Source organism: Phyllostomus discolor, chromosome 1 (genome assembly GCF_004126475.2).
Source record: "Phyllostomus discolor isolate MPI-MPIP mPhyDis1 chromosome 1, mPhyDis1.pri.v3, whole genome shotgun sequence".
Taxonomy (NCBI): Eukaryota; Metazoa; Chordata; class Mammalia; order Chiroptera; family Phyllostomidae; genus Phyllostomus; species Phyllostomus discolor.
The window spans coordinates 39,166,583-39,188,558 of NC_040903.2; the positions used below are offsets into that span (position 1 = coordinate 39,166,583).

General features: G+C 32.4%; 1 protein-coding gene across 1 annotated transcript in view; it reads right to left on the reverse strand.

The window, feature by feature from the left end:
* The window catches only part of TECRL (trans-2,3-enoyl-CoA reductase like), an 83,305-nt gene that overhangs the window by 51,991 nt on the left and 9,338 nt on the right, over positions 1-21,976 (reverse strand). The window contains exon 2 of the mRNA XM_028507947.2: positions 14,302-14,353. Coding sequence (XP_028363748.1) covers positions 14,302-14,353 — 52 coding nt within the window. The remainder of the gene's footprint in view (positions 1-14,301; positions 14,354-21,976) is intronic.

Here is a 21,976-nt window from a genome sequence, read left to right on the forward strand (position 1 = left end):
TCTCACAAAAATGTAAAATGAGGACACTATCAGCTAGACTAAGGAACCGCATGCCCAGTAGACCCTTTCTTTCTATCAACAGACAGACACATAACCAATCAACTCTGAGAAACACGAGCTGGTGACAGGGCGAAGCAATGAGATGTACTAAACAATGGTTTGCAAAGAACCCTGTGTATATGTGAATAATTCTATATAAAGTAACAGAATATCCATATGCTTGCTTATATAAAGTAATAATAAAGATGATAATAATTTATTTTCATATGGAAAAATAAATAAGATACTGGACAACAGTAGTGTACAATAAGAAAGGTGTTTGGATTTAAAGCATTTTGAATACCTTACTTAATGGTTAATCTTAGACTTTGATAAAATAATTTTAATGAACAGTTTTATTAATAACATTACATAATTCTATGAAGCCAAACTTTTCTCAGTAACTTCCAGTTATTTCTCTAGTTTTGGCAACTAAAATGTGTACAAACTTCCTCCTTTCCTGTCAAGTAAAAACTTGCTCCAACAGGAAGTTGTCATGCATATAAAACAAGATCAAGGGTCAGGAAGTGTTTACCAGGGAATGGAATGGTGACTATGGAACAGGATGGTGTGACAGAATGTCTCTGCATTGCATCATCATTTTAGTTATATTGCTTTATAAATTAGTGAAGTACCATTACCTTGTTTCCAAGCATTAAAAACCTAAAAGTCTGACAAAAAAGCAGACACATGAATTCAGTTTCCTTTTTCATAAGAAATAAACATCAAGTATTATTACACAAAACTCTATTTTAATGTTCCAAAATACTCACTGCTGATTTAGTATTGTTAAATCAGTTGCATTATTTGTTAGAAATTATTCCTTTATTACTTTACTTCACTGGAACTAAATCAACCATTTTATTATCTGTAAACTGTTTCTTTGCAGTCTTATAAATGTTGCCTAGATAATTAAGTGATCAAGCTAAAAATGAATCAAGGATGCCTGTAAGATATGGTATGTATGATAGTGTTTATGTATCTGAAAAATAAGAGAACTGTTTCCAAAGTCATACCCAACAACAACAACAAAAAGCATTAACACTCAAACCAGCACCAACCAGCATGTATAATTTTGCTAACCTTGGAAAGAGAAAGCATCTGCTAGAAAGTTTACTGTTATGAAGTACTCAACCAAAAAAGACAAAGTGCTATAACACTGTATAATCAACAACTGCAAAGCAAGGCTTCTGTAAAAAAAAAAAAAAAAAAAAAAGACATGATGCTAAAAATGGAAAATTTTAAAGCGGTACGCACAAAATTCAAAACTACAAAATAAAAACTATAAAGGAAGGAGACATAAAGTAACAAGCCAATTTTACAAATAGATTCAGTAAAATACAAGAAACAAACAAGAATAATGTAGGAGAAGAAGAAGAGCATACAGAGCACAGCAAAATTATTTCTTTATCCTCACTGGTTTAAGTCTTTAATCAGTTTGTTCAGTTAATTACCCACCACCCTAGGATTGATCATTATGCTTACATCCCCATCCACATTAGACACTGTTAGCTGTCCAAGATTCCCAGAGTATCCATCATCACCATGGCACTTCACCAGTTTAGCTTTGTGTAGTTACTAATTAGACCTGATTGTCCCCCTCTTCATGTCTTCAAAGACTCCCCAATGTACTTTATAACACTCATAGTCTGTCATCAACAGGACATTCTTAATCAATTATCTGAGTATTTTTGTTGTTGTTGCTGCTGTTTTCTCCACCAGGATAAACACACATATACACATATAGTTTGAGGGCATTATGAGGACCTTATGAGGGGGAACCTCACAAAACTGGAATTATTTTCTGGAGGGTGGGCTTTCCCCACTAGGTGAGTATTCTAGGAACCCATCTGTATCAGTGTACCAGCTGTCATTGCTGCGAAAGGCTGTGTTCAGCTTCAGGGAAATTCTTTTGGAGACTCTTTCAACACCTTCGCCCATTTCATGATTGGTGATTTATGCATGCACCTGCCCACTGCATTGACTGTTCAGCAGTTTTTGACCAAAATGGCATGACCCCTGTGCCCCACCCTCACTATTCACCCTGTTCTCTCCCCAAGGGACTTTTTTTTGTTTCCCCAGATGTAAAAAGTTCTCAAAGGGAAACATTTTACTGAGATAGAAGAGGTAAAACACAAAACAGCATAAGCACTAAAAGCTATTAAAATCAATGAGTTCAGAAACTCATCGAGCAGTGAAAGAAATCTCAATCGGTGTATTGCTTTAAATAGAGAGTACTTTGAAGGTGACTGAAGTTTGATCATGTTAAGAATAAATAGGGTAGAGTAACGGGGGAAAAGTGGGACAACTGTAACTGAAAAACAATAAAAAGAATAAATATACAAATTTGTATAAATAAATTCCTGTTTTGGGGGGTCCCCCTTTGTATGCCATGAGGTAGGAAGGAAGTAGGAGTAGGATGCAGACCACGTCAATGTGTAAGAAAAGGTATTAAACTGGAGACTAATATAAGTATCCCGATTTAAAGTTCCAACATTTGAACCGTAGTTGTGAGATTGCAGATATATCAATGGTGTATCTGAATATGTTGGTAGTAGTCATTTGCTTAATAGTCAGTGACCTCTTTCAAATAATTTTATTGCAATGCACAATCTAAGAATTTTAATAAATATAATTATAAAGTGGTGATCTAATCACAGAGCTACACAGCCACATGTATATGCACATACATAAATCCATGTTCTTATGATCAATATTTTTATTTGTTCTGGGATAAGGTAAGTTTATATCAATTTGTCATTCCTGAAACCCAATAGCTTCAAATATAAATAAAATGCCTTGGTTAAAAATGGTTTCTCATTATCACAGTACTTTAAATAGAACCTTTACACTGTAAAACAATTCAGTGTGCAGTACATATCCCTATTTATTGTCCCAAGAATTACTTCATTTCAGTTATCCCCAATTCTTAGAATTTGGAAAAAAACTTGAATGTTTCAGAATGATTATTGCAGGTTTGTGTGTCAAATCTAATGCATTTCTTCAGAGGTGTCTGAAAGATGCAATATTGAGATGCCAAGATGCCACATTGGCTGTTGAATATACAATTGAAAGTTCTGGTAAGAAGACAGTTTTGACTTCATTCATCTGTTAGTGATATTTTATCTTTTTAAATTTTTATCATATTTTCCTATTATTATTTATCCCCTTAATACTCCACGCCTCACTGCAATCACCACACTGTTGCTCATGTCCACAAGGACTTTTTCCTTTTTGGTCCACCCTCCACCTCCGACCTCTGTCCTATGTCTGCCAGCCTGCTCTCTATCTATGAGTCTGTCTCAGTTTTGCTTGTTTGTCCAGTTTGTCTATTAAGTTCCACATATGAGTGAATTTTTTATGGTACTTGTTTTTCTCTTGCTGATATTCTTGAAACAACTGAAATTATTGAGAACACACACAAAAAGAAAAAAATGTAGAATTACAAAGGAAGCGTTCTTAAGATAGAGTCTGAGAAGGAATCATATTTAACAGGCAAAGAATCATGAGAAATCCTCAAAGGAATCTGAGAATGAAGGTTCAGATTAGACAAAAGAAGTATAATACCTTAGAATCAAGTAGGCAGAGAGGTACAATCAAACAAAAAGCCGCCAAACACAGAGAAAAGTAGTGTACATGTCAAACGCAATTGACAGTTTAAGTTACAAATGATCAAAAACGATCCACTGCCTTAGCCACCTACCACCAAAGAAATACCAGTGACCTTTGAAAGATCTTGGCTTGGTGACAAATGTGTTTTGAGGTGAGTACTAAGCTATGAATAAGTGAGGGAATGGTGACATTTTTATAAGTTGTTTGTATGTTGGAAATTTTGTTTGGTAAAAAAATATAGGTGTGTTTGAAAATATACAATAAAGTGAGCAATATATGTTACCAGAACAGAAAGAGGTTTTCATAGTAAAGCATTTGATATTAACTAACCAGTAAGTGAGCAGTCTTAGATAAAGTACAAATGACAATTTTAAGCTAGGTGACACTTCAGAAGAATGGTGGGATTCTAGAGGTTGTGCATAATCTCAACAAGTTTCACAAAATGGGAATTCTGAATTAAGAATGAGATATTTAGAATAGTAGATGGTCATGTGGTTTAGTCAGTTTCAACATTAAAAGTAAATCATAACTAAGGCAAATTTCCTGGTTTGAATAATAGGATAAAGAAGTAAAATGGAGAGGAAGTAAAAGTACCAGAGAAACAAGTCTTATTGAGACTTGCACGGCTACCATCTTAGATGTAATTTTTAATGTAATGCCAAGTCTTAGGATGAAGGAAATATCTGAAAACCTGGTATGAAAGCTCTCAAAGAAAATAGGAAAAAGTTAAGTAGGTAAGTAGAAAAATAAAAAGAAAATTGAGAGGTAATATACTAGAATAACATGAAACTTATAGTAGGTAGAAATTTTATGTAAAGAAGTTGATTTAAATTTCAAAAGTGAACCAGATGAATGGTGTGCTGTGGATTGTTATAAAACATTATATAAGGAACTCAACACCAAAACACAAACAGCCCAAATAAAAAGGCAGAAGACCTGAAATGACACTTCTCCCAAAAAGATATACACATGGCCAACAGGTATGTGAAAAGAAGCTACCCTCCAGTAGCTATTAGGAATATACAAATCAAAGCTACAAAGCTACCTCACAACTGTTAGGATGACTATTATCAGCAAGACAAATAATGACAACTGTTGAAGGAGTTGTAGAGAAAAACAAACCCTCATTTGCTGCTGGTGGTAACGTAAACTGGTAGAGTTACTATGTAAACAGTTTGTAGGCTCCTCAAAATATTTAAAATACAATTTACCGTGTAACCCAGCAACCCTTTTCTGGGCATCTACCGAATAAAGTTCATAGAATTTACTTGTAAAAATATATTCACCCTTATGTTCATTGCAGTACTACTTGTGGTGACCAAGAGTAGTATGTGCAAACTGACAAAGATGATTAGCTAGAGAAAAAGTGGTACACATTTTCAACAGAATACTACTCAGCCATAAGGAAAGATAAAATATTGCCATTTGCAACAAAATCTATGAATCCTGAAAATACCATGCTAAGCAAAATATTTCAGACAAAAAAGTCTAGGACCATATGATTTTACCCATTTGTGTGATATAAAACTGGAAGCAACAAATGAGCAAACAAGAAAAATGAACAAACAAAAACTCATACACAACAGTATGAGAGTTGGCTACCAGAGGGAAAAGAGAGTGGAGGGTAAAGGGTGAAGGTGGCCAAATATATGGTGATGGAGGACAATTAGATTTTAAGAGGTATTCACATGATGCAATGTACAGTAGATGCATCATAGAATTGTACACTTGAAATCTATATAATCTTTTTAAAAATATCTTATTTATTTATTTTTTTAGAGAGGGGGAAGGGAAGGAGAAAGAGAAGAAGAGAAACATCAATGTGTGGTTGCCTCTGCCCCCCCACTGGGGACCTGGCCCACAACCCAGGCATGTGCCCTGACTAGGAATTGAAGATGCAACCTTTTGGTTTGCAGTCCTGTGCTCAATCCACTGAGCTACACCAGCCAGGGCGAAACCTACCTAGTCTTATTAACCAATGCCACCTCAGTACATTTAATTAAAATATATATTCAGATTTCATTTGATGAACATTTAGTGAACCTCAATATGATCCTGTAGAATTTCTATATAAAACATTCATTTCAGATTATATATTTTGCTTTTGACTTTTTTACATTATTTAACTATAGCTTGGGAATGACTGACATAGGCTTTGAAACGCAAAAGGTACTGAAACAGGAAATTAAGGTATTTTATTTTTAAGAACATGTAAACATTGTTTGGGGTTTCTAAAATATTTTTGTCTGCACTAAAGAAAGTTAGCCAGGAATGCTTGCATATTTCAAATAGAAAAATGTAATAATTTTCTGAAAACAGACTTTAGATCATCTCTATACTTCCCTAACTCTGTAGTAGAAAAGGTAAATATTTGACTATATATTTGTTCTATGACACTGCACACCATGTAATCCTCTACACACACATACACACACATATCTAAGATCTGTATTTTAAAATACACATGCTATGTATATAATACCACATAATACTACCTTATACATTTTTTAGATAATGCTATAACTAAAAGCTTTGTTGATGTGGATTTATTTTATGAATATTTTACTCTAACTCATGTCAGGAAAGAATTAGTGCTCACTAAAATAAATGGTGAAAAAACAAGGAGGCTATACAGATCCATATTTTCAACTATTTAACAATGATATATAATGGTATTATAGAAGTCTTTGGATAATAATATTTGCAAAACATCATGTCCCTGAAACTATTGGGGATTCAAATTTATGGGACTCTAAAAAATAAACTAAAAAGCTGTCAAGAAAATATGTTTTTTAAATTATCAGCAAAATAATGGAGAAATCATGATACAAAATGAATGACCAAAGATATATATATTTAAGTAGGATAAAGTTTCTAAGATCTAAATAGTTTTTAAAAACAAGTAATGTAAATGTATCTAAAGGACAGAAAATAGCTAAATGAACTCAGTAAGAATAACATTTTATAAGAAATTAATGTTAAAGGAATAAAAATGATACTCTAAATAGGGAGAATCCAGTACTCTATTTCTTACACCAGCATAAATACCAGATATTTTAAAAAATGTTTATGTTTTAATTGGATTATTTGTTGTTTTGGTGTTGAGTTCTTTATAAAGAATTGTATTTTTGCTTTAAAAGTTCTATATAAATTTTGGATATTAACCCCTTATCATATATATCAGTGATTATGTTCTTCCATTCAATGGGTTGTCTTTTTATTTTATTGATGACTTTCTTTACTCTGCAAAAATGGTTTAGTATACAAATAAAGATACATAGTCCCATTTGATTTTTTCTTGTGCTTCCCTTTTTCTTGCAGATATTTTGGAAGAAAGTATTGCTATAGGAAAAGGATCTGAATAGGAACTTCTCCAAATGAGACACAGATGGCCAAAGACATTTGAAAAGATGCTCAACATCACTAGTTGTAGGAAACCATCCTGTGTGGCATGGGCCCAGCCCCCACTCGGAGATGCACAGGGCCCATGCCCATGGATAGGTTCTTCCATGGAGAATCAGGCCTACAGAATGCCTAGGCCACTTTGAGTCTTGCTCTTGCTAAAAACTCCCTCACCCTGAATTGAGGACATTTACTGCAAAGTAGTTTTCTAAAATCCATGCTAAACCTTCCAAGGATGAGTGTAACAGGTTCAACCACTTTTGCCTTTTCATTTACAAATATTCCTCTTCTGTTATGTAATTAGCGGCATTGGCTCCTTTGTTTTCTGTAAAAGGTAATCACCTAAAGCGAACTTGTGCATAGTAAATGAGGACCATCATGTAATGTGCTGAGAAACCCAATAAAGGGTACTCCCCTTGAGAGAAAATCCATGCTGTCCCTCTTCCTCCACCAGACTTGGTAGTCCAAGTGAATGTCTCATTTCATCCCTAACGATGCAGATACTGTGGGCCAGTGTCTGTGTCAACTAGTCATCAGAGAAATCCAAATTAATGTTAATTAATATTTGACAGAGGAAGAAAGTATATACAATGGACTAAGGGCAGTTTATTCAATAAATGGTGTTGGGAAAATTGGACAGATACTTGCAGAAGAATGAAATTAGACTACCATCTTACATGACACATAAAAATAAATTTAAAATGGGCTAAAAATTTAAATGTTAGACCCAAAACCCTAAAAATCACAGAAGAAAACAAAGGCAGTAAAGTCTCAGATATTGCTCATAGCTATGTATTTTGTGACATATCTCTTCAGGCAATGAATGCAAAAGGAAAAATAAACAAGTGGGACTACATCAAACTAAAAAGGAAACAATAAATAAAAAAGAAAAATAGCCCACAAAATGGGAGAATATATTTTCTGATATACTATCCAAATATAATAAAGAATTTATAAAACTTAACACACACATGCACAAAAAGCAATCCAACTAAGTGTGGGCAAAGGACTTGGGTAGACAATTCTCAAAAGAGGTCATACAAACGTATGAAAAGATACTCAACATCACTAATCATCACAAAAATGCAAAATAAACCCACAATAAGATATCACCTCACACTTATCAGAATGGCTATCATCAATAAATCAACAAACAAGTGTGGGCAAGGATGTGGAGTAAGCAGAACCCTTTTGCTTTATTGGTAGGAATGCAGATTGGTAGAGCCACTGTGGAAAGCAGTATAGAGATAACTCAAAAAATTAAAAATGGAAATACCTATGACCAAGTAATGCAACTTCTAGAAATTTATCTGAAGAGACCTGAATCACTAATTGGAAAGAATATGTGTAGCCTTGTGTTCATTTCAACATTATTTACAGGAGGCAAAGTTTGGAAGCAGGCCAAGTGTCCATCAGTACAAGAGTACATAAAACAATTATGGTAGGTTTAATACAATTGAATACTACTTGGACATAAAAAAGAAGAAAATTTTACCTTTTCCAATAGCATAGATGGACCTGAAGAACATGTTAAGTAAAATAAGCCAGTCAGGGAATGAAAAGTACCATGTAATTTTAGTCATATGTGGAATCTAATGAACAAACTGAACTAAAAAAGGAAAACGGAGACAGACTGGTAGAGAGCAAGCCAACAGCTCTGAGTGAGGAGAGGTTGCAGAATGGAGAGTTGAGCAAACATGAAAAAGGATGCACTGGCATGGACAACAGTGTGGTGACAACAGGGTGTGGGGTAGGTGGAGTTGAAAGAGGGCATAAAGGGAATAAAGGTAATGGAAAATACACACAAAAAAATCAAAAAGGAAAAAAAAACTCTCCAGCCTAGCATCTATGATCAGTGAATATATTCTTCAAAATTGCAGAACAATTTAACTCTCAGCCAATTTTTTTTTCACTGGGATTAATTTGTTATTTTGGCAAACTTTTGTTTTTTCATTAATTAAATCTACAAAATAGAATACAAGGTTTGTCCAGAAAATGTCTAGCCATTGTTAATACAACAAGAATTATTTGAGTGACATCAATATCACCTGGCATCCAAAGAAAGTGCACTAGTGGACTAGAATGCACATGGGTGAACAATGATGACTTCACTGTTCTAGTCAGTGGGGGTGGTAGATGCTATTGAGTGAGCATGTGTACTTTGGGGCCATCACATTCAAAATGAATGAGCAAGTAGGGCAATTAATCTGCATCAAATTTTGTGCTAAGCTTGAACATTCCTCTGAGAAAATTGTTCAGATAATTCAGAAGGCTGCAGCTATGGGTGATATGACAATGTGACCATGATGTATTGTGTCTCATGAAGAGTGTTTTGGCAAAATATCAAATCATCCAGGTGATTTAGCCCACTACAGCCTAAATTTGGTGCCCTGAGACTTTTCACTTTTCCCAAAACAAAATCACCTTTGAAAGGGAAATATTTGCAGACCATTGATGAGATTCAAGAAAACACAATGGGGTAGATGATGACAACTAGGAAAATTTTGTGAGGTCCCAAGGTGCCTGCTTTGATGGGGACTGGGCCATCATTGTCCTATGTACAATGTTTCTTGTATCTTGTAGCTTCTTCAATAAATGTCTTTTTTCTTTCATATTCCATGGTTGGGCAGACCTTGTATATCATTAAAAATTTAAATTAGTATGTGTATATTTGGCTGTGATTCTTGGTGAGTTCTGCTACTTTCTAAAAATTTTGATAATTATTCTAACAAGTCATGTTGTATTCTAAGAGAGGATTAATTGCTTTTAAACTAAAGAATACATGAAAATATTTTTAGTTGAATAACATGAAATGGGGTAATGCTACTCAGCCTAGACAGGTAATTGTATACTTGCACAGGGATTTTTTTTTTTAAAGCTCTGTTGAAATCTTAGATTTTTTTTTTTTTACATTCCTTTAGTCCAAGTGTCCCCTGCACTTGTATAAATCCCTATTTTTCAGCTTGGTTTTGACAAGCAGTAATTTCTATATGCAAGCTGTGTGAAAAGATGGGAGTGACTAGAGGGATAATATATGCAGAATTGAGTGTGAAAATCACTGAAGCTATTCAGGAAAGACTTCAAGGTATAAGCAAGAATAATAATTTTAAGTGTTACAAATAAATGGATGGAGGTAAAGAAAGACTGGTGGAGAATTTGCAGTTGAGGGCAATTCATCAATTTTTTGGTAGTTAAAATGAGAAGAGGAAAAATAGTTGAATGTAATGTTTTTGTGTGCATTTGTGTATGTGTGTATATATAAAATTTATAGTGTAATAGGTATCTCTTTTGATGAAAATCATTGTTCTTTCTCTTTTGCTTTAACAGCCAACACTGTAACTGCATTTTCCCCCCCTATCTATTTTCTTACCAGTCTGATTACTGGTGTCACCAGGGCAATCTAAAAAAAAAAAACTCATAACAAAGCAGAAATGAAAAATTATGAACCTTAAAAGAGCATAAGATAGTCATTTTATAAGACAAGGAAAATCATGGTAAAAAAGTTCCAAAATAAAACTAAGAAAAATGTAAAGCTGACAGAAGTCAGAGAAATAGTAGGCAGACAAGAAATCAAGGTCAGTGAGAAAATCTAGAGAACAAAGGCTAGAGATAAAAGACACACAAGGAGTATTCTTCCCTCAGGAAACCAGTCTTGCGATAAGTTACTTTTTTACTTCCAAGATTAACAATTTGTATCATAACTCCAGGGCCTGAAAAAAAACAGCATCTGAAATGTCATAATAAAAAATAATAAATTGGCATCAGAAAATCGTCTGTAGAAAGCTAGCAATTGTAGTTATGTAGTTATAACTGTTGTACATATACTATATATGCATGTATACACATATGTGATTATTCTTGGTTGAATATATTTATAAATTTGAAAAATGAATGCAATGTTATGTACTCTTAAATATGCTAAAGAGATACAATATGAGGAAAATTAACACATAACTTTCTTTTAATCATTGTACATACCATCACATATTGTTAGTGTTAAAGTTTCTTGCTTTCTTTTTATGATTTGGCAAATATATTAAACATAACACCCAATTTAATTATGCTTGAGATACTTCTCTGTAATGTAATATGAGCAAAATATGTTTTTGTGTCTTCATTTTCTAAAATCTGAAGATCAATAACTTTTTAAAATTTAATACAACAAATGCAAAATTTCATGACTATTATTGTTCTACAAATGATGGATATACTTTCAAAGTGAAGGTACTTTTGGAAAAGTAAAAAAGAAAAGTTTAAATTTGTGCAATTGTTAAAGATTAAAATTGCTTAGAAAAGTAAATTAATAGTGGTCAAGATACCCCTAAGAATTGATATAATGAGCTATTAATACTAACTGTATTATTGTCATATTCAATTTTCCAATTCTGAAACTGGACATTTCTAGGATTTTCTACAAACTACCTAACTTCATTCGTCTACCTAGAAATAGGCTTGGGATCACATAAATACAAAAATTCTGGCTCTACAATTTTAAGAGTCCATGCAGTTGTTATGCAAATCTATATACACAATCAAGCTATCAGAAAATGCTCATGAAATCACACAAGGCAGTGATTGCTCATTGTTTCTACAAATTCATTAGCCTGTTATTCATTTCCTCATTTCAGGACAAATACAGAAATAATGTATTTCTTACATTGTCATATCAATTTAAATAAAAACATGTCTGCCATTTTTTACTTTATAGTAAAAAACTTATTTTTAAATATCCTCTCACTTAATACTCAAAATTTTCTGAAGCCACTTTATTAGATAAAATTGATTTAACTCTTTCCAAAGATGGCATTCATTACTACTTTAATGAGAATCATATTTATGCAAAGAAAGGAATAAATCAAAAACATTTAGAATGTAAATAGGAAATACTTGTGGAAATAATTATGGTAACATGGTTTACATACATTATGAGATAAGGCATGGATATGAGATTTAAAATTTTTTAATAAATTATAATATATTGGCATAAATGCATGCAGAATTTGATGGCTAAAAATAGAGAATTGATCTATGGCAGATCTTTCATTTTGATCTCACTTTCTTTTGTTCTTTTTTTCTTAATATTATTTCTTCCTGGTTCTCTTCTGCATATTCAAAACCTACCTGTCCTTATCGTAAAATAGCAGAACTCACCCTTTATAAAAATTTAAATCAATGATATCTTAAACAAGTGTTTGATCTCCAAAATATATAAAGAACTCACACAACCCCACACCAGGAAGGCAAACAATCCAATTGAAAAGTGGGCAAAGGACCTGAGCAGACATTTCTTCGAGGAGGACATGCAGAGCATGCCACAGACACATGAAAAAATCTTCAGCATCACTAGCCATCAGAGATCTGATGCAAATTAAAATCACAATGAGACAAACACTTTGCGTCAATCAGAATGGCCATCATAACCAAATCAACAAACAAAAAGTTCTGAGGAAATTCTGGAGAAAAGGGAACCCTAGTCCACAGTTGGTGGAAATGCAGACTGGTGCAGCCACTGTGGAAAACAGTATAGAATTTCCTCAAAACACTTAAAATAGGACTGCCTTCTGACCCAGCAATTCTACTGCTAGGATTATACTTTAAGAGCCCCGAAACACTGATTTGAAAGAACCTGTTCACCTCGATGTTTATAGCAGCATGATTTACAGTAGCCAAGTGCTGAAAACAGCCTAAGTGCCCATCAGTAAATGAGTGGATCAAAAAACTGAGGTACATTTACAGGATAGACTACTACACAGTGGAAAGGAAGAAAGAGCTCCTGCCCTTAATAGCATGGATGGAACTGGAGAGCTTTATGCTAAGTGAAGTAAGCTAGGCTGTGACAAATAAATACCATATGATCTCACCTATAAGTGGAACATAATCAACAAAACAAACAAGCAAGCAAAGTAGAACCAGAAACACAGAAATAATTCTTTATTTCTTTATTAAAGAAATTAATTCTTTATTTCACTGTCAAACTGACAGTGACTAGATGGGATAGGAGAGGGGGATAAAGGAGGAAAGAAGGGGAAAGGGCAAGTCAAGGAACACGTATAAAGACCCATGCTAGGGGGCGGGAGGATTGAATGTGTGAGGTAGGGGTGAGTAGGTCAGGGGCACAGTAATGGGGGAGAATGGGGACAATTGTAATTGAACATTTTAAAAAGTCCATAAAAATAATCTAAATCATATTTCAAATAATGCTTTTCCAACAAGTGTATGCTTTCTATTCCTATTAAAAATTCTAAAATATTTCCCCCTATGTTTATAAATTTTAGATACATTGACTATTTTATTTACCTTCCTCATGAGGGTAATTTTTGAAGTCAAACAGGGACGTCTTCTACTTCCATTTAGTCATTATGTCTAGCATAATGTCATATATACAGAAAGTATTCAGTAAATATTCTATATTTTCCTGAAAAAATAATGAAAATAATAAAAGCAATTCTACCTATTTTACTGTTATGATTGAACAGGTTAATGTTCTAATTTGTGAACTTTAGGCATATTTTAAGAAAAGAAACATGATTCAACTAAGGACTGAAAATTCTCCATAACAAAACCTCTAGACTATAGAGCACCGAGAACAAAATTCGAAGTAAACTGTGAACTTTGGGTAATAATGTGGTGTCGATGCAGATTACCGGGTTGTAAAAAATGCACTACTCTGATGTGGGGTGTTAATGATGGGTGTCAAAAATCATTTAAAAAATGTACCTTAGCAGTTATAGGCATTTTTAGTGTTTATGAGTAAACCTTGTTAAAATGTTGTAAAAATAAAAATCCAGCATACTAATGTCATATCAATAAATAAATAATTATAGGATATCCATTAATAGGTTATATTTAGCTATTAATATAGTTAAATAATATGTGGAAGCAATTTGACAGGTATAAATACATGGAGTAAAATTTTTGCTTAAATGTAAAAAAATACCTTGTATTTATTCATGTTTGTATATATAAGTAGTTTTCTGTTAGAACAAAAATTGCTCTGATATGAACTAAAAATGAGTTTTATGAAAAAACAAAGGGATAATGAGGATTAAAGCATCAGTTAGAGAATAAGATACAAGAATGTTCATGGTCCAGAGGTATTTACCATATTATTTCTGAGCCACATGTTAAATACTCTGTCCTCTTACTCTCTTACTCTTTCTCTCTTACATTGTACTTATTTTTATAGATAATTCTGATTCAATAAAAATAAGACTGTAATATAAATTCTAAAATAGACACAAAACTTACATGCTTTGTGAAATTTTTGTTTAACATCATGAATAGTAGATGTTTGTGTCACCTGTAAAAAAAGAAAATAAAGTTATAAGGAAAAAGTGTTTATCCATTTACTGTACATTCTTAATAAGAAAATATAACATTTTTGAAATATAAATTTATTTCAAAATAATGTGCTTATTTTGTTTAGCTTTTTAGTCATTTTGCTTTAAAAACTTGACAAAATACATCTATACTTTTTCCAATATTTTAATTTAAATATAACAATAATGGTGTTATTATATGAGTTCATCCTAATCTATATCTCTAAATTAAAACTTTGTGTTTTCTTTACTATTAATATTCAATTTCTGGTTTTCACATAAGTGAAATTATCAATTAAATGATGAGTAAGTACACAAGACAAATAGAAGATAAAGTGTATAGAAGATAAGGCAAAATAGATTTACAGGTGTCCATATGAAAAAAATGCAATATTAATAAATAATAAGAATAAACTTTGTGTTTTGTGCACTCACAACTATAAACTTACTTTTCCCCCACCATTTACATAGCAGGGAAGCCTTGGGATACAAAAGTATTTTATATGGACAAAAAGGGAAATACTTATTTAAAATATCATCAGGAAAAAACTACCTAAGACCCCTAGTTAGTTACTAAAGCTTCCATCTAAAATTACTATTAGTTCACCAAAATCCATGTTAGATATATCATTTCGGTTCTTTAAGTGCATAGTGTTTGACTATTTGAAATATTAAAATGGAATGGAAAAGTTTTTTTTTTCATTTAAACTGGAAAATCTATGAGGATAAATGTTCTATCAAAGCACCTCAAGTGCCATTACAATACTATAGTTTAAAGATTTCACTTATTTATTTTTAGAGAGAAGAGAAGGGATGGAGAAAGAACAGAGAAACAGATGTGAGAAACATTAATTAGTTGGTTTTTGTAGGTGCCCTGACTGGGGATTGAATAAATCTATGAAGACTACCCTGTCTGGAGCAATTTTAGCCAAATATAGGAAAAAAAAGTTAATGTTTCCTGGTGGCTCTAACCTGTGGCCCATGGGCTGCATGCAGACCATGATGGTTGTGAATGCGGCCCAACACAAAATCATAAATTTACTTAAAACATGATGAGATTATTTCATGATGTTTCCCATATACATTTTGCAATGTATTTAATGTGTGGACCAAGACAACTCTTCTTCTTCCAGTGTGATCCAGAGACACCGAAAGCTTGGATACCCTGTTAGATAACATTGCTCAATTAGACACTTGGATATGCTTAATCAACTTTTTCAGGTCTTTAGTTGTATTCAGAGCTCAAAATGAGGAAAAGATGATAAGATATGCAAGATTTATGATTAATAACTTGATTCCTCAGTAGTTTTATGAGAGATATCTCAATTGTGCAGATGGGAGAAATACATATCCTTACATTTGAAATCCTGAAATTCTCATTAACATTCTTCTTGTCAGACAGAATTAATCTTAAAATGTTAAATAGACAAGTAAATTATGTTTTTAGTTGAAACAAAAACTTACTTCTAAATTTTAAGTGATAATGGTTGAAGTATCATCATTACTTTACCTATCATTTAAATTGCTGGATTAAGGAAAAATATTTTCACAATCTACATTCTGAGTGAATTTGCCCCATACAAAGCTCTTGCAATGTTTCACATATACAAAAATAAAATGTTGCATTATTGTTACTTTTAAAACTTAGTCACTTCAGGAACGCCTTTAAATGAATAGAATACCTTCAGAATACTGTTTATCCTACTTAGATAAATGAAAATTAATTAGTAAGGAAAAACAAGAAGGATTTGAAGTTCATTTGACTAAGACATTGAACTATGCATTACAAAAATTTGTTAGTAAACTTTGTGAAGAACTGTGTCAACCAATGAAGACGCAGACAGGAATGAAATACAAGATAAATTGAATATAAATAATTAGCTCTAGAGCTGTGAAAATACACCAAAAACACAAAATAGTCAATGCAGAGCTTCTAACTGGCAAGACCTCTTTCTTGCTTTGCAGTCACAAGAAAGATAACTAAACTAGCCAAAAGAATAATATTTTAATATGGAATAATTCAGGAAAGTGGAAAAGTATTTCTGAGAATTTCCATTACAATGTTTTACATTAGTAAATAGAATATGTAGTTGCCCATATTTTACTCAAAATAAAAGGGAGTTTTCCAAGTAATCAAATATTATTTTACTAGTTTATTATCTTCAGATTATAACTAAAGTATAAAATAAGCCATCTGTATGAATAATTTTATAATTTCAGAATATGTATGGTATTTTACAGAGTATCAAGAGTTTCTACACAGCAGAGAGAAGGAAGGGCTCCTACCCTTTGTGACAGCATGGATGGAACTGGAGAGCATTATGCTAAATGAAATAAGCCAGGTGGTGAGGGACAAATACCGTATGATCTGACTTTTAACTGGAACATACTCAACAAAAGAAAAAAGCAATCAAAATATAACCAGACACATTGAAATTAAGAACAATCTAACAATAGCCAGAGGGCAGGGGGGAGGAGATGGGGTAAGAAGGGCTTTCAGGAACTACTATGAAGGACGCATGGACAAAACCAAGGGGGAGGGTGGAAGTAAGGGAGGGAGGGAGGTTTGGAGTGGGTGGAGGAAGAGGGGGAGGAAGAAAATACAGACAACTGTAATTGAACAACAATAAATAATTTAAATTTTAAAAAAGTTTCTGCTATGAATAAAATGAACACACGGTATAGATTTGGGGAAAAATCAGTATTAATAAGATGTAAATATTTTTAGTTTAACTAGACTTTGTTTACTGTTTAAGAAATTAGAAAATTATATCATCTCAATTGTGTTTATGTATATACCACAATGTAGTATTTAAAATCAATTGTTTTATTCATAATTATACATACATATAAACACACATTTATTTTAAATTTCTGTATAACTTTTTAATACATACAGCAATAACATTTGGTTATTGTCCTTTCAGTTCAAAAAGAAAATAGCATTAGTATATAAATTTATTTTTAGAAAATATTTGTCATACATGTTAAAAATATATTAATCTAAACAATTTACTTTTATATAAATACTTTTCCCCAATAAATTATTTGTAAACTTTATTTAAGGTTAAAGCTCAGACATTAGTGATTTTATAATAAATATACATATGTATGAAATAATGACCTATTTTAAATAGTTTAAAAATTTATAATAGATGCTAATGTTTGAAATTATAACACAATACAAAAAAATATCTGTTTTATAAGTTAGAAACTAATTCAGAAATATGTCATCATAAGTTCTCTTTTGGAATATTTTTAGAATACATGATTGACAACCAAAATTAGAGTAGTGTAGGGCTGGATGATATCATAAAGACCATAGAATTAAAAGTGTATTTTTAAGAATAAAATAAATCCAAGTGGAGTTAACATTTATAAGCACTTCTCATATTACTTTTACTATGCTTCCCTATTGCAAGTTCATGAAACCAGGAAAATAATGCTTTTACTCAGAAAAATTTACATGTTCCATGGTTTTACTGAAATAAGTAAGGCAGCCTAAGCCATATGAAATAGTTTCTGTATAAACAGTAAAGGGCCATTTTAAATAAAATAATATTGGCTCTATGGAATCTAAAAGATAATCACAAAAATATGTTAAAAACATTAGTAATCAAATGACAGTAATTTTTCCTAAATAGTCACAGATATTATTAAATGAAAAGTGACTGCAGTGTAAAGAAAATAATTAACAAATGACTGGGTCTATTATTAGTCTACTATCATTGATTAATTATTAGGCTTCATGATCAAAAAAAGGAACTAAATTTATGTGTGCATACTCCAAATTAATTTATAGTTATTTTTATATGAAAATCATATTTTCTTAAATACAGAAATTCTACATCAATAATATAGATCATTAAAATGTAAATGCAGATGAAAGTAGAGGGAGAAAATATATGGCAATCTAGTTTAAATTTCCTTAATTATAATCTGTAAAATATTTCAGGTTCATATTAACTGATATAATTGCCTAGTGATGACCAGAATAAAAGTCTTCTTAGAATCAAAAGGATTTATAAGTTCATTGAAAAGGTATTGATTAAAATATAATTGGTTTCTACTTGCTGATTTACAATGAAAATGACAGAGACATTTGTCAAAGTCACTTTGTCTTCAATTGTAAATGGGAGAGATAACATTTATACATACTTGCAATTATTATGGCTATAAACTATGTTTTGAGTAAAGGCACAAACACAGTGAAATTAACAATGAATGGCAGTGATGACAGTGGGCTTGGTATTTGCAGGACTTGGGAGGAATATTAAAATAATTGTTATTATCTATCAATCTGCTTGTGTGTATGTATATATACTTTTTATTAGAAATAAAAGTGTACTTATACACTATTCTATTCTATTAAGTATATTACTTTGATGATTGCAAAAATAGCCGTAGTATTTTGCAGATTCTCCCATCAAGAGGTAGAATTTGTTTTCCCACACCTTAAGTTTATCCTGGCATCTGATGTGCTTTAATGAAAAACATAATTTAAAAGTGTGGCTGTGCAAGTGACAATTCTAAGACACAAGAGACCATGTATTTCTTCTACTCTTTCTGATAACCTCCTTGATGAGCACAATGTAGAGAAGCCTGAGTTTCTTCCCATGTGACAACAGACTCGTGCCCTGTTGCTGCTGTTCCCCCAGCTAACTCCCCCAGCTACTCGACGACCAGCTGCGAGTACTTAAGTGAGTCCAGCAGAGGACTAAATCACACGCACACACACAATCAGAAAAATGAGATGAATAAATTGTCTTTGTTTTAAGCTATCAAATTTTGGAGTAGTTTGTCCTCAAACTGTAAAGAACTATTAAAAATATTAATCACTTAGAGCAGTGATTTTAGCCTTTTTCATCTCATGTCATCCATAAACTAATTAATAATTTATGTGGCATATCGAAAATACATTTTTGCTGATCTGACAAAGATATAGAATAATTTTGATTTATTCAAACCGGATAGCTACTGTTATGTTGGCTGCTGTTATTATTTTATTGGACAATCTAAGGGAAAACAGGTCATGCCTCTGAACAAAGAGTCAAGTATTGCATGCTTTAAAAATTCTTGTGGTATACCAGTGTGTGTGGCACACCAGTTAAAAATTGCTGATTTAGGGGAGAAAAGAAAAAAATAAAACCTATAATTTCAGTAAATGATGAACTGCTCATTGAATAATGGTCCCAGAAGATAACAAAGGAGCTGAAAATTCTTGTCACCCAGTGATGTAGTAGCCTAACATCACAGGTCCACATATTACTCATGGATTTGTGATAGTGCTGGTGTAAACAAACCTACTGTACAGATAGGTGTACAAAAGTATAACACATAATTATGTATAGCATGTAATACTTGAGGATAATATGCGGCTATGTTATTGGTATGTATATTTACTATACTATACTTTTTATCATTATTTTAAAGTACACATTTTCTACATATTCAAATGTTTGCTGTAAAAGAGTATGCCTTGTTACACCAAAAGCAGCTTCATATCTCATGTTTACCTAGTCTCCTGACTGCATCATTTAAGTCTGTGCTTAATGTAATCTTATGTTATCATGTATAGTAATGTGCTGTGTAGGCTGGTAGTGTAGTAGCAATACAGTATAGCCTAGGTGGGTCGTACACTATACCATCTAGGTTTGTGCCAGTGTGTTGTTAGCCAACCATTATGAACTGAATGTTATGCCCTTTCAAAATTTACATATTTAAACCCTAACCTGCAATGTGATGGTTTAGGAGGAGGGGTCTCTGGGAAGTAATTTAGTCCTGAAAGTGGAGCCCTCATGATGGAATTAGTGTCCTTATAAAAAAGACTCTGGGGAACTATTTAACCCTCTCAATAAATGAGAAATGCCAGTCTGCAAACTTGTAAAGGATACTTGCCAGAATTCCACCATCATGGCCCTTGGATTTTATACTTCCAGCCTCCGGAACTTGGATAAATAAATTTCTGTTTTTCATAAGCTACCACCCTATGACAATATATTACAGTAGCCCAAAGTTAGATACCACCTGTTTGTTCACTATACTTGGAAACTGACTATGACAATACCAAGCAGTGTTTGATCTACCTGGTTCTACAACAGAGTTCAGAGTAAAGCCATAGCTCATTCTCTGTTCATGTTATATGAATGATAATTAAACTTTTGGTATTGTAAATCATTGATTATTTGGAATCATTATTTAGTCTAGCTTCAAGGATACTTTTACTAAATACTATCTATATTCAGAATGTAGCAGGACTTTTTGAAATAACTTGATTAAATTTATTAATGTTAAAGGACCTCATATGCTATATATATAGATCTATTAAGATGATCACTTGACCATTATAAACAACCTGATGAAGTACGTGATACTGATAGTCTTTGAAAGATTAAGAACTTGTGGTCATAAAATATAAGTATCTTCCTAAAATTACACAATTGATTAGTTAACTAATATGGATGCAAATTTTAGAAAGTATTCACTCTCCAGATAACCTTGCTGCTCATAATATCTATTCTAAGTATTGTGTCTTTGATCTTTACATAACTTAGATCACTGTTAATAATATAAAAATCATTCATTATTAAAAATATCCAAGCTATGATATGGTAAATATGTATGAGAGTTTGTTGTTTCATTCAAAAATAAAGTTGAGTACCAAAGAGGGACCAGTAACTTTTCTACATGTCATGCATATTGGAGTGGGAACATACATACACACATAGTCCAATGCTCTGTTTAAATATAATAATCAGCACACATATAGTGTTTTCTATGTACACTATGCACTCATTTAAGCAGTTAACTCATTTAATACTTCTAATGACCCCAAGAATTAGGTATTATTTTCTTCCCTGGTTGCCAAGCAAAAACTGATGTACTTTGATGTCGTAAGGTCTGCAGCCTGTCACGGAGCTAACAAGCAGCAGAGCTGGATTAAGTTTAAGCAATGTTGTACTTGAATTCACTTTCTATAACACCGTGGCACAGTGAGACACATTGAAACAATACTCTAGAAGAAATAAGAAAATAATTAAATATCTATTATAATATATCTAATGGTAATAAGTTCTAAAACAAACATATAAATGAGGTAAGAGATAAGGCCTGATGCAAAGAAGCATGATTCTGACAGAAAGATAGATAAGGATATATAAGCAAAGGCCTAAGCTAGTCATCAAATTATGCAGATATCCTGAAGAATATCCTTTTAGACAGAAGAATTGTCAAGGTCATAGGCTACCAGGGATCACCACACTAAGAGCGATGAAGAAATGGCAAGCAGGCCAGTAAGTTTGCAGTAGAGTACAGATAGTTAAAGATATGACTGGAGGGGTGGCATGCAGAGATAATGTAAAGCTTTTCAAAATATGGGAGAGCAGATTGGATTTTCTGAGTGAGATGTGTACTTGGAGTGTTTTCATCTGAGGAAAGGCATCATATTTTAGGTTTTAGAAGGATCAATTTGGCTTCTGTAAATTAAACAGATTCTAGATGACATTTAAAATGACCTTTCAACAACAAAAGCATTACACCTGCAAGAATAAATTCCAAATTTTATATTACCTGGTGATATTGAGGAAGCTTTATGCCATAAGTAC